The sequence below is a fragment of the Amphibalanus amphitrite genome, unplaced genomic scaffold, assembly GCF_019059575.1.
Source record: "Amphibalanus amphitrite isolate SeventyFive unplaced genomic scaffold, NRLGWU_Aamphi_draft 001082F_arrow, whole genome shotgun sequence".
NCBI lineage: Eukaryota > Metazoa > Arthropoda > Thecostraca > Balanomorpha > Balanidae > Amphibalanus > Amphibalanus amphitrite.
In genome coordinates this window covers 63,033-75,449 of record NW_024882576.1, presented here as the reverse complement: position 1 = coordinate 75,449, position 12,417 = coordinate 63,033, and the positions used below count along the sequence as shown (strand labels likewise).

At 56.8% G+C, this 12,417-nt stretch overlaps 1 protein-coding gene across 4 annotated transcripts in view; it reads left to right on the top strand.

Moving 5' to 3' along the window:
- The window catches only part of LOC122369895 (tyrosine-protein phosphatase non-receptor type 14-like), a 52,488-nt gene extending 42,229 nt beyond the window's left edge, over window positions 1–10,259 (top strand). For 2 of the 4 annotated variants that reach the window (XM_043345005.1, XM_043345003.1), the window contains 5 exons: window positions 2,439–2,567; window positions 5,493–6,257; window positions 7,165–7,289; window positions 8,012–8,105; window positions 9,251–10,259. In XM_043345005.1, the coding sequence (XP_043200940.1) occupies window positions 2,439–2,567; window positions 5,493–6,257; window positions 7,165–7,289; window positions 8,012–8,105; window positions 9,251–9,904 (1,767 nt within the window). In that variant the 3' untranslated portion in view covers window positions 9,905–10,259. Of the gene's footprint in view, window positions 1–2,438; window positions 2,568–5,489; window positions 6,258–7,164; window positions 7,290–8,011; window positions 8,106–9,250 lie in introns of all 4 variants that reach the window. The other 2 variants (XM_043345004.1, XM_043345002.1) reach the window with 1 other exon arrangement.
- Window positions 10,260–12,417: the final 2,158 nt, after the last annotated feature.

Below are 12,417 nucleotides of genomic sequence, written 5' to 3'. Positions count from 1 at the left end.
AACCTCGACTGGCGGCGCACCCTGCTGGCTAAACAGCGCCTCAGCAGCGGCGGCGGCGCTGACGGCGGCGCGCAGACCGGTCACGAGACCGTCCGACCGGCCGGCTGACTGGACGCTGCCCTCAGTCGAGTCGCTGAGCCGCGCCGGCGCGGGCCGTGTGAACCGAGAGCTGTGTGGAGAGTCGTGCTTTGGATGTTGGGAGAACCTGACGAACTGTCGTACCCTGGAGTCTGATAGAGTCTAAGAGAAGTCTGAGGAAATCTGAGGAAGTCTTAGGACGTCTGTCATGGTGGCGAGCAGTCTGTTGGAGACGCGCGAGTACCATGGTGCGGAGACGGGCTCGCCGCCACCACCGCTGGCCGCCCTGCGCAGGGTAAGAACTGCTCGACTCGCCCGAACTCCTGTCAGAGCCGGTGATATACGCCGCCATGGTTTATCGTAGTACAACAGCGTGACTGTGTCGTGCGAGGTGCAGGAGTGTGTGCGTTATCTTGTTTGAACAGTGAGTTACGCTCGTGCCCGGGCGCCCGCGTGTTTCAGGGGTGAATTGGTGCACTGTGCACTATCTCACTACAAAGTGTCGCAGTGTGAGTCGTTGTGAGCGGGTGCCTCAGTGTAGGGCTTCTCGGCTCAGTAGTGCCGCCGCGCTGGTGTCTGGTGAGCGTTCTCGACACTCTCACCTGTTCCCTGTGCCTCGCGGTGTCTCGTGAGCGTTGACACTCCCACCCGCGTGTTTCCTCTTTGTATTCATCCCAGGATATAGACTAGTCTTTATCCCAGGATAGAGACTAGCGTCAGCACTGTGGTTTCCCAGTCTGCCCTCCATCCGTGTCTGGCGACGGCGGCATGCGGTTTTCCGCGTACAGTCTCAGTCACGCAGCCTCCAAGTCGAGTCATCGTGTTCTTACGCAACGTGGGTCTCTGGGCTACTGCGGATTTCTGATCCGGGCTTATGCCTGTTCGCTCCATTTCATTTCCTCTTTGTTGTGCCTGCCGCCACCTCCAGAAGTGCTCGCTAGGTAGGCTCAACGTGCGTCATAGCGAAAAACGGACGTGTTTCTGGCTTTACGCAACGCCTGGATTTGCCGGCGCGGTGCAAAGTTGCCGGACAGGTAGTCGCCGGGCCGGTATGTTGTCCGGTTCTTTTCGCTATCTGGTGTCGATCGCGCTATTTATTAAGCGGGAAACAGGTTCTCTGTGGGTCTTCCGTCGCTGACTGTGAGTGACGGCCGCCGGCCAACGGACCATCGATTGCGCAACGGCGACTCGGCGACTGTTTTCCTCAGTTTGTCGACTCTGAGACTGACTGACTGACTTTGAGGCTGGCTCTTTCTTGACCTTTCCAATGTCTCAAAGTAGTGTTTTCTCCTATGCTCTGATCGGCTTTGGTAGTTGCTGTAGCAGGGTGGTCAGTCGGCGCCCGTTGCCTGGTTTGTCGGGCCGGCAGTGTTCGTGACGGCTGAGCTGATTCCTGAGCCACCCGTCCGTCTAACGGGGCGGGCGCTACTGAAGGCGAACGCTGAGAATATTCCCGCGGACGCTCCCTACTGTCCGTACGCCGGCCGCGTCCGTCTGACCCCGGGCGGCTGGCCGGGCGGTGTGCTCGCTGTTCATTGTTACCTGCTCAGTGTAGTTACACCGGCTGTCCGGGGGGTGTGCTCTTCGCTCATTGCTCACTGTTCACAGCAGTTACACCGGCTGGCCGGGCGGCTGTGCTCACCGCTCGCAGGGTCGGGAGGGCGGAATCGGGCGGACCGCCGCCCGGTAAGGTGCGCCGCCCGACCGTCTGGGCGGACCGGCGCCGCCGCCGCCCGGCTGCACCCACACACACATACACGGAGAGCTGAGCACGGAACACACCCGTGCTGCGGTGGCCGGGTCAGGGACAGTCCGGCGCTCCTCCCCGAGTCTGCGGGTCCGTCCGCCTCCGCTGTCCGTCGCCACCGCCGTACAGCTCACCACCACAGGGATCTTGGCTGGCCATGTCGTCTCCTTAGACGTCATATCTTCAAACACTGCTGTGCAGAGCGGCCTCTGTCCTCGGGACTCTCCCTAGCCACTCCTTGCATGCGCAGTGGCATGGCAGCGGGTGTGTCCTCCGTCGTCCGGCGGTTAGAGGCAGCTGCTGCGGTGACCCCGGCATTGTGTAAAGGTGCGGTCCCAGTCTCTGTCAGACCATCCAGGGTGTGGTGGGACACACATACTGTGGTCCCTGTCTGCCTGGTCATGGGTGGGACATACCACGGCAGTCGGAGCTGGCATGCTCCGATGCACACCTGAAGGGAACGAAAAAAGCGCTGTTGCGGATGCGACATACCGAAAAACTATGGCACAGTGATGATCACACCTTGTGGTAAGAATTGTTGATCTTATTGCATCTCACGAAGGCAGCACCTTCCCTAGACAGCCCTCTCACCTCCCCTCTCTGTCCCCGGCAGGTGAGCCGCTCCAGTCCCGACCTGGTGTCTCGGAAGAACCGTCTGAACCAGCCCCGGGCCGCGGCCGGTCTCAGCAGGGAGACGCACCGCACCTACGAGAACCTCGCAGACACCGTCGCCTTCTCACCGGTGAGTGCGGGGGAGAAGCGTGGTTGGGTTGGCGCTTCTTATCGGTGAGAAGCACGGGAGGGCTGGTTAGGTCGGTGTCTCACCTATAAATGGTGGCTGGGTTCGGTTGGTTTGGGTAGCGATCAGAGTTTGAACATGTGTCTGTGGAGGGGTTGAAGGGATTCCGAGGCTGCGTGAGGGAAGAATAGAAGGCAAGAGTTGATCGGTAAGGCAAGAGTTGATCGGTAAGACGCATAGGGAATGGCTGGAGTTGCAGCTGAACTACAGCACCCTGGATATTCAGCTACACCTGTGCTCAACAGGATGTGAAATGAAGACTTAGAGAAGTCTGGGCCCTGGTCACGGGGTGGTTTATGCTTTAATTCTGAGCGAATTATGTGTGTGGATTGACACGTCGACTCTGGGCAGTTGGCCTCTCATATCAGATCTGACTCACAACCACAGATCTGACTCTGGACAAATGACAGAGCTGACTCAGAGCATGTGACAGTCCCGACCCTGACAGCCCCGCCCCCTCTGGCGCCGCTGTCCCGCCCCCACCGGACCCAGTCGGACTGACCTTTGTCGACCGGAGCGACCGACTGACGGGTGCCGCACCCGGTGTGATGGGACTGTGGGCTTCATCCCAGACCACCTGAACTGTGGATGAGGTGGATGGGACAGAAGGGTTCGTGCCATACCACCAATGTGTCACACTGCTGGGCCGGTCAGGTAGATGGACAAGATTTTGGAACTATAAACGTAGCTTGAATGGCCTTACGAATACTCTGAATAACAATTATTCATCTGATGCGGCATCAACTACTGGTAATCGTGTAGTAAACTGATGATTCTGGATCGAATTCCCTGCCCGCGGCCCCGCCTTCTCAATGAATCTGGCCGCAAAATAACCTTTGTTATTGGAGCGCTCTTTCGAAACCAACTCATCATTCTCAATGAATCGCTGTATTTTTGGGTGCGCGGCCGCTCGGAGCCCGACACCAGTCGCTGGACTGGTTTGTTTGTGATTACCGTTTCGCGTGGCGGCGCCGGGCCGATACAGGGGAGATAGGCGCCGAGCCGGTGTCGGCCCGACCGGCCTGTCACCGGTCGGCACCCAGCGGCCAGCGCCGTGCACCGGGGCGGTAACCGTTCTACCGTTCTGGATACCGAGCGAAGGACGACCGGCGGCGGCAGGGGCGGTGTCGGAGACCGGCCGACCGGTCTGTCCCGCCGGCACACCGCGCCGGGGCGCATGGAGACTCCGGCGCGGCTGCTGGCCTTGGCTACCTGCGGCTCGAAGCCTGTGTTGGTCCGGGGACTGGCATCGGATAGCGTGCCGCGTGCCGCCCCGTCCGCCAGAGGAAGGGGGGGGGGCACGCGTGACTCCCGGTCAGGTCACGTGCCGGGACGGAACCAAAACAGGCCGCGCGCGCTCGTGACACCGCCCCCCCCCCCCTCCCCCGGCCCCGACACTGCCGTCACCACCGCCGCCACTGACTCTGGCGCTGGAATAGTTGGAATTGGAGAATACGGGGTGCCGCGGCGTGAGGAAATGAAAAATGTTGGTATGACGGAGGCGTACAGTAGACGGGGATGGAGAGCGACCAAGTGGTGAAGGCACCATGCCAGTGACTGGTTTAGAAGGCTGATGCGGATGGGAACTGCTGCAGAATCCACTGCGCAGCATAAATTTTAATGCCCGTGTAATGTGCATTGGTATTGGCAGCGTGCAGCAATGACGGATTTCCTCTCGGACCGCGCCTTACTTTGAGTGGCGTAGTGCCGTGCTCAGAATGTCGTGCTGTGCCGTGGTCCATTTCGACAATGTCAACTGACCGACTAGCGTACCTGAGTTCCCTGGATGACCAGTGACATAGCAACAGATCCCAGGCGCACCTGATTCATGAGTCATTGAGTCGATGAGTCGATGAGTTCGGACAGCGCCAACTCATCCCGCCGCCGGCGCCTCAGCGGAAGCACTGACGTTACCAGTCATGAGATGATGTCAGAATGGGAATTAGAGAGAGTTATTCCGTCACCTCTCTGGAGTTATGCCGTCGTGAACTTACGACTACGCCGCACACCGCGTATGCACGGCTGACTCAGTGATTTGTGGAATGGTATGCCGAGCCGTGACTCAGACGCCGGGTTTGTTGTGGCTGCGGGCGACTGGCCTGTGGCCGAACGAAGTTTGGCGAGGATTCGCTCCATGTATTGACGCCCTTAGTGCGGGTCTCCACATGTCAGTGACACACTGTTACACTGACATGTCAGTGACACACTGTGACACGCGGGTGACACACACGGAGCGACACGACACGTCGGATATCGATCGATACATGGGATGTCATCGATCGACCTGCCCGAACCTCCCAAGTCGCGAGGGGCTCGATGTTGTGTGTTTTCCCACTGAGAAAACGCAGACGGAACAAGTGCCAGTGATTGTTGCAAACTTTGGTGCCGTTTTTATTGCCTAACGTACGTGCAAGCGTATTGTCTAACGCGTAAGCTCGTAGGTTGAAGCTGAGCTGTGCAGCACTGAACACGATACTGTAATATTGTATTGATATTGATAGCTGAGTGACTGGTATGCTGAAGTGAATAGATAACATTTATCTGACATGCATCCTGAACCGCGTGCTACCTGTATCTTGACATGTCTCCTGAGCGGCCATGTTTGTCATGTTTCTTGTGCTGCTGTCTGTGCAATGGCACCTGGCCCGTGTAGTCGGCTGTACCCACTACCCAGACCTGTACCCTGACATGTGCCGTGACGATTGACATGACCCATGGCACGGCCCTTACCCCCGACCAGTATACTAGCGTGTGTGCGTACCCGTCCCATACCTGTACCCTGACCTGTACCATAGTCCATAACCTATGCTCTGACCAGCACCTTGAGCCGCTCTCTGACCTATCAATGTGTCCGTCTGTCGACAGCAGGCGGCGTTCAGCTCGGAGGAGCTGGACCGCGTCTACCCGGTGGGCCCGGCCTCGGTATCTGCCCTGTTCGTCACTCAGTCGGCCGTGGTACCGGAGATCGCCCGCAGTCAGCCGGCAGAGTCTCCGGCCGCGCCGCCGTCCGGCCCCCAGCCGCCGGCCGTCTCTGCCGCCGGTCCGGGCCCGTCGCCGGCGGCTGCGCTGCTCACACCGCCCGGGGTCGACCCGCAGGGCCCCGGCTCGCCTAGCCACTTCCTCAGCGGCAACCGGGTCAGCTCGGTGGGTCCGACGCCGGCGGCCGCCGCGCCGGAGGAGCCGATCTACGAGAACGTCGAGTTCATACAGCGCGGCCGGGCGTACACGGGCTGCTCGGGAGGGACACCGGCCGAGGCGTCTCTTCCTACCGAGTCGCGGTGGGCGCGCGGAGTGGCCCCGCCCAGGGACATACCCATCCCGGCAGCGGCCATGCAGGAGATCGGAGTGGGGGTGGGCACACCCACCCACGCTCCCACGGCTTCCAACTCGTCCACGCTGGAGAAGCGGCGTAGGAAGCGGTGGGGCGGCGGCAGCGGCGGGGAGGGGACCCCGCCGGAACAGGTCAAGTCGAACACACTGCGGAAGATTAAGGAGACGTTCACTCGCTCGCGGGAGACGCCGCGGCTGCGGGGCTCCGGCGGCTCCGGCTCGGGCTCCGGCTCGGAGCTGAGCCACCGCACGCCTGATGTGGTGGTGAAGAGAGAGTCGACGGCCATACCCCGGGAACAGCGGGTGAGTACCTAAGGGAGCGGTACCGCCGTACCGTCATTGTACGCGGTACAACACGATTACCTCTGCAACACTTGCAGTCGCGTATCGTCATGTCCGCTGAACACGTGTACCGCTGTGCTCGCCGTACTTGTGTATCACAACCACCGCCGTTTACATTTGTACCTGGTGTCCCTGCCGCTTGCAGACGGCTGGACCCTGCCAGATACTGATGCGTCACATGCTAAACACGGCATTGTCCTGGCAGGGACTCACTCTGTCCCTCCCCTCCAATCCCTCCCCTCGTTGTCGCCCAGCGCGAGCTAACGGTCACCTACGCTGTGGCGGGCGACGGTAGAGGCTATCGATTTGTCCATCGATGTGGTCTGACCTGGTGCCCGCTGCTGTCCCACGGAATGCATAAACTTTGTCCCAGACCGGTCACGAAGACGAGTCAAATTCGTCATTGACCCGCTATTGAAATTCGTGTCACTGCGACACAAACACTTAAATTCGATTGAATGGTGATAGATGGATGGGGTGTCCGGATTATCCATTAAAAAGACGAATAACATAACGTCAGGCCAAAGGATCACGAGCCCATGCAATTCACTTTGAGCTGACGTGACCCTCTGGTTCGTCTGATCGTATATTCCAACTGATGCTTATCGTTTGCCTCAAGACAAAGTGTGCCGTAATTCGTCTGCTGTTTGAGGAATGTTGGCAGCGCTCGTGTTTAACGGTCATAGTGTTGGATCAGTCGTATTGACTAGCTGTTAACGGTAAAATGAAAGGTGATATTGTTACTTGAATAATAAATGTCTTGCCAATCGCTCCTCCGAACAAGTTATCTATTTTCCACTGATTCCCAGATCATCGAGTATCTTCTCTGGCCTGTTTCTGACCTGGCCCTTGTCTCGACCTGTTTCAGTGTCAGGCGATCGAGGCCCGTATCAGTGACCCGGGCTTCTTCCGCGAGTTTGAGGCCGTCGTGAAGAAGCGAGAGACGGCCGACTTCACCACCGCGCGGCGGCCAGAGAACGAAAACAAAAACAGGTGCGTCTGCTTACCAGTTAGTTTTTTTTTTCTTAGCTGCCTATGTGGGCACAAGGAGTATCAGAGTCAAAACAGAGGGAGGTGGAAGGAGGACGGCAGAGGGATAGGAACCTTTGTAGGGGTGTTTTGGGGTGCTTTCAGTGAGCATCCTGTTGTGTGCTCTGTGCTGTGTGTATTAATGGAACTTCCTATGGGTAAGCACCGGTGACCTCAATGCTCGCTCTCCGCCGCCGGCTGCTGGAATCTCGACAGAGGTTGTATTTTCCTTCATTGGCTCCACTCTATATCACAGTAGGCTGGTGGGGCTGGGAGCGAGTAGATATCACCCCGGAAATCGGCCGGCCTCCGCCTACCGGGCCGTGTCGTACACTCACCGGTGGGACGGGGGTATGTAAGGTGGTGATGGGTGCGCCAGACGCGGCAGGCATGGGCGCGACGTGAGAGTATGACGTGTTGCTCAGCCGAAAGACAATTGCTTGGCTCGGGTCGGGTCGGAATGTTAAAGTTGATACGGGTTACATGCGGAAGGTGTGAGGTAGACGTAGATAATCTAGACGGAAAGGCGTCAAGTCACGTGAGTCACGCTTCCTATCCGTGCCCTGAATGCGGCTCGATGTGTTGCCGACTAGTCTTACCCAGTGTATTCAGTGATCTGGTGGCTGACCGTGACGTTGCCGTCCTATGACGAATTCTGCTGACTGTTCCACTGTCTCTGCCGGCAGGTTTAAGGACGTGCTGCCCTACGAGGACAACCGGGTGAGGCTGACGCCGTCGTCAGACAACCCCTACGGCTACATCAACGCGTCACACATCAGCGTGAGTGCAGGGCGGGCTTGGGTAACGAGATTTACTTTCAGGTTTGACGAGAATATGTCTCGAGTATCCCCTCTCCGTGTGTTAGGAGCAGCCATGGAGCTAGATAGAATTCGTGGCAATGTCATTTATCTCCCTTTGGATCTCAGTAAGGAGAGCGGTAGCTCCAGCAGGCATCGGAGGCTGTGAGTCGTAATGAAGTAGATGTGCTGTTTAGCATTTGTCGGCGACTGCGGCGGCCTCGGTCGTCGCTGTTGCCAGCCGAAATCGAGGTCATGGGTGACAGGTAGGGAACAGGCAGCACGGGGTTGTATTTGGCAACCGTAATTGTTTCCAACCCATCAGGCGATCAGCAGTTTCTGATCAGATCTGGCAAATGTTAAAATCAGATAGAACAAATAGTGATTGGACCCAAGAGCACACCGATAACTTGTGCCATTATAAGGGATGATTCGAAGTTTTTGTTTGCTCTGCATCAACTTAATATGAGAGTTTGGCACAACATGACTGGCACTACGTTCCAGATAAGGATTAACTTGACCATCATTTGATCATCATTACCGATCATCGATGAAATGATTAGCACATTGCTCTTACGCCCTGCTTAACGATGCCCATAAATCCTCCCGAACGGTAATTTCGCGGCAATTTCATGATTGCTTTTCGATATCTCTCCATTTGTCCATATTGCTCGTATAAGCCCACCAGCTACGTGGAGGTTCAGTTACAAACCGCTCCTAGTAAGGTCTTCCAGCCCGTCGGCGTGGCGTGAGGATCACTTGTTTGTTGTTTGTTGTGGAGTCGATGTTACGACGATGCAGTGGCTCACTCGGCGCCACGACACACTTTTGGCTCAGTCGGGTTCAAATACGGCCGCGAGTGGCACACCCTGGATTAGAGGGGCCATCGGTAGCGGATAACATTTAATGGTGGCGCAGGAACTAGGTCGGCTAAAGGGGCTTTAGGGGAGCTCAGAGCTGGCTTGGGACCTCATGGGACCGTCTCGGGCCGCTCGAGATTATGAAGGACAGTTTGGGACCGTCTGTGATGATCGTTGTTACCATTGTCTGCGCTGTCAGTCGTTATTGCCTTTTGCTTCGTCCTGTGCCTGCGACCGTAGTGTGACCTTATATCCCTTCTGTTCACAGGTAACTATGGGCAGCCAGCAGCGTTTCTACATAGCCGCCCAGGGTCCGCTGCCCACCACGCTGCTGCACTTCTGGCAGGCCGTCTGGGAGAACAACGTGCACCTGATCGTGATGCTGACGGACGCCACTCGCGGCCAGGACCGCGCCTTCCCCTACTGGCCCCAGCAGGACAACACCAGTGTGGAGTGTGATCAGTTCACCATCAGTCGCAGTGTGTCCACGCCGTCCCGAGCGTACGTCACCTCGCGGCTGGTGCTCACTCAGCGCGGCTCGCGCCGCTCGCGGGTCGTCTGGCACCTGCAGTTCACGGCGTGGGCCGACCACGGGTGTCCAGAGGACGCGGCTGGGTTCGTGCAGTTTGTGGAGGAGATGGCCACTCTGCGGCAGACAGCCGCCAGTGAGATGGCCGTGGCGCCCGGCGGCAGCCGCAACACGCCCGCGCTGGTGCACTGTTCAGCCGGAGTGGGCCGGACCGGCGTGACCATCATGTGCGACGTGCTGCTCCACTGTCTGGACCACAACCTGGAGGTGGACGTGCCGAAGCTGCTGCACCACCTGCGTCAGCAGAGGATGCTGATGGTGCAGACGGTGACGCAGTACAAGTTTGTCTACCAGGTGCTGGCGCACTACCTGAAACGGTCGCGGCTCATCTAGAGACCGCTGATGTCGCGCCAGCCTTCCCTGGCTGGTTCACCACTGCAATGATGCTGCTGGTGATGATGCTGGTCATGTTGCTGATGTTGCTGACCTAGCCTAGCGCTGCTGGACCGGCAGCTGTGTATGTGGCTCGCAGGCCGCCTGATTCCGTCCCCGACTGTGATTTGGAGAGCAGAGTAGCGATTTAGCCCGAGTGACTATGTATGAACGTTCGTGAGCCAGCCCGCGCGTGTGTATGTCCCATGTTGAGCTGTATTTCCACCATTCAGTCGTTCCGTGCCATGTACTTTTTCCGCGTCATCGTTGTTTCATCCCATATAGCGTGCTATCGACCAATATACGGTACATATCATCGGTTCTGATCTCTGGATGAGTTGCGAGCGCCAGTGCGGTAGCAGGGCTCAAAATCACTGTGGTAAACCAGTCAGGGAGCCGAGGTCATGGTTTTACGCAGTGGTTGGTCAGACTGGAGAACGGTAGAACATTCGCAGTGTCAGTTCGCTGACCAACCACAGAAAGCATGGTTACGAACTTACTCTTACCCTGTTGTTTATATTCGGCATCAGTTCAGTTCAGTTCAGTTCAGTTCATTTATTCACGCTAATCCGCTTTCGCGGCTTTTCATTAACGCAGTGTCATATAACGTAAAAACGAGTAGTTATAGATAAATGAGCATACACACATACATTCGTACAAAACATCGCAGAAGAGTTGCCATGTCAGTGTCAGTGATAAATTGTTATGCTGCCTGCTTCAGAAGTAAAAATCTTCTGAGCGCATATTTAAAAGATGTTCGGCCGTCATAAATTTCACAAAACTGGTTGTACTCGTCCACGCCCCCGTACACCAGTTGTCTCCTACCTGCCTCGGTACGTATTCGCGGGAAACGTAGTCGGCCGGCATTCCGCGTGTTGTGGCCATGGCCGGCAGCGGTGACCAACGTGCTCGCGATCTCGCTTGGGTGGCCGGACTCGACAATGCGTCGTACACCGCACACCCTGTGGTACAATACCAGGTTGTCAGCCGTCAACCATCTTAAGCTGCGCAACACGTCGGATACATGGTCTCGCCTCCGTCGGCCACTTATCACACGAGCGCAGAAATTCAGCACTTTCTGCAGTCGACGCCGCTCTATAGCTCCGCAGGTGCCATACACGGAAAGGCAGTAACGCAGAGTTGATACTACTAACGAGGTCACGATTGGTTTCATGGTCAGTGTTGGTAATACATGCCTCGCGTGGTTTAACCCTCGCCGGCCGAGGGGGGGGGGGGGGCGGGTGCCGCCCCCCCCCATAGGGTTTTTTCGCAATAGCTCCGAACACGCTGGCGATAGAGAGCTGAAACTTGGCATACCTGACCTTTGATCCAAGCCGCATCTTTTGACACCAACCGCATTTTTGGGTCAGGTCAGGTCACTGACCTATGACGTCATAAGTGAACCTCTGCACGGTCTTCAGATGTCGCAACTTCGCAACGCCCTCACTGCCAGAGGAGTTGTCACAGGGAAATGAAACTTGCAGGATCTAGTATCCATTATGAGTCCCACAACTTGTATATCTCGGATTTTTCCTAAAGGTCATATGAGGTCAGGTCATTTTCGTGACCTCACCATTATAAGTCAATGGGGGAAAATGAAAACTGCTATTCTGGCGCCGGGAACGATCTCCAACTATCTCAAGCACACAAAATCGTGATTTTATGCACTCCTTGCAAGGTTAGATGCGTCACTTTTGTAATGTTGACCTTGCGTGACGTCATTTATGACGTCATCAAGGTCATATTAGTTTTTCGTCAATAACTCTTGATCAAATTGAGCTAGCGAGTCGGGAAAGCCACCAATCGGCTCAGGAAGACCTGCCGAATCGAATGATATGCGACATGACCTCTTTCGACCAACTTCGTGACCTGGGGGTGCTGGCCTGACCTTGACCTGAGGTCAACACCCCAAGTTGACCTGACCCGGACAAAAAGTATATCATTCGACGCGCCTGAGCGAGACGAACACGATGCTGCCAAAATCGGCGCTCTGCGGCCGTTTTTTGCGAAGTTATTCACCAAAAACTGAACCGTACCTTGGGGCACTTGACCTGACCTCAGAGGTCACCGGTTGACCTAGGACCTTAAAATCGGGTACCAATCTCTGCGTCTCGTAACGGCGCACACGCTCGTTTTTTCCGCGACGCGCTAGCTCCACCAGGGGCGAAACGGCGAGGGGGGGGTCGTACCCGCCCCCCCCCCCCCTCGGCCGGGGCGTATGTAGAAAACCAATAGGTCCGGCGAGGGTTAAGGCCAGGAGTGATCCGGTACACTTTGAGACGACATGGTTCACATGACTATGGAAAGTTAAGTGCTTGTCCATCACAACGCCTAGATTTTTCACAGTTTCGGACTCGTGCATAATAGTCCCAGCGAACCGGATGCTCACGGGAGGCATATCTCGCAGCATCTGGCGGGTGCCAAACACTATCATCTGGCTTTTTGTCGCATTCACCTTCATATCATTAGCGCAG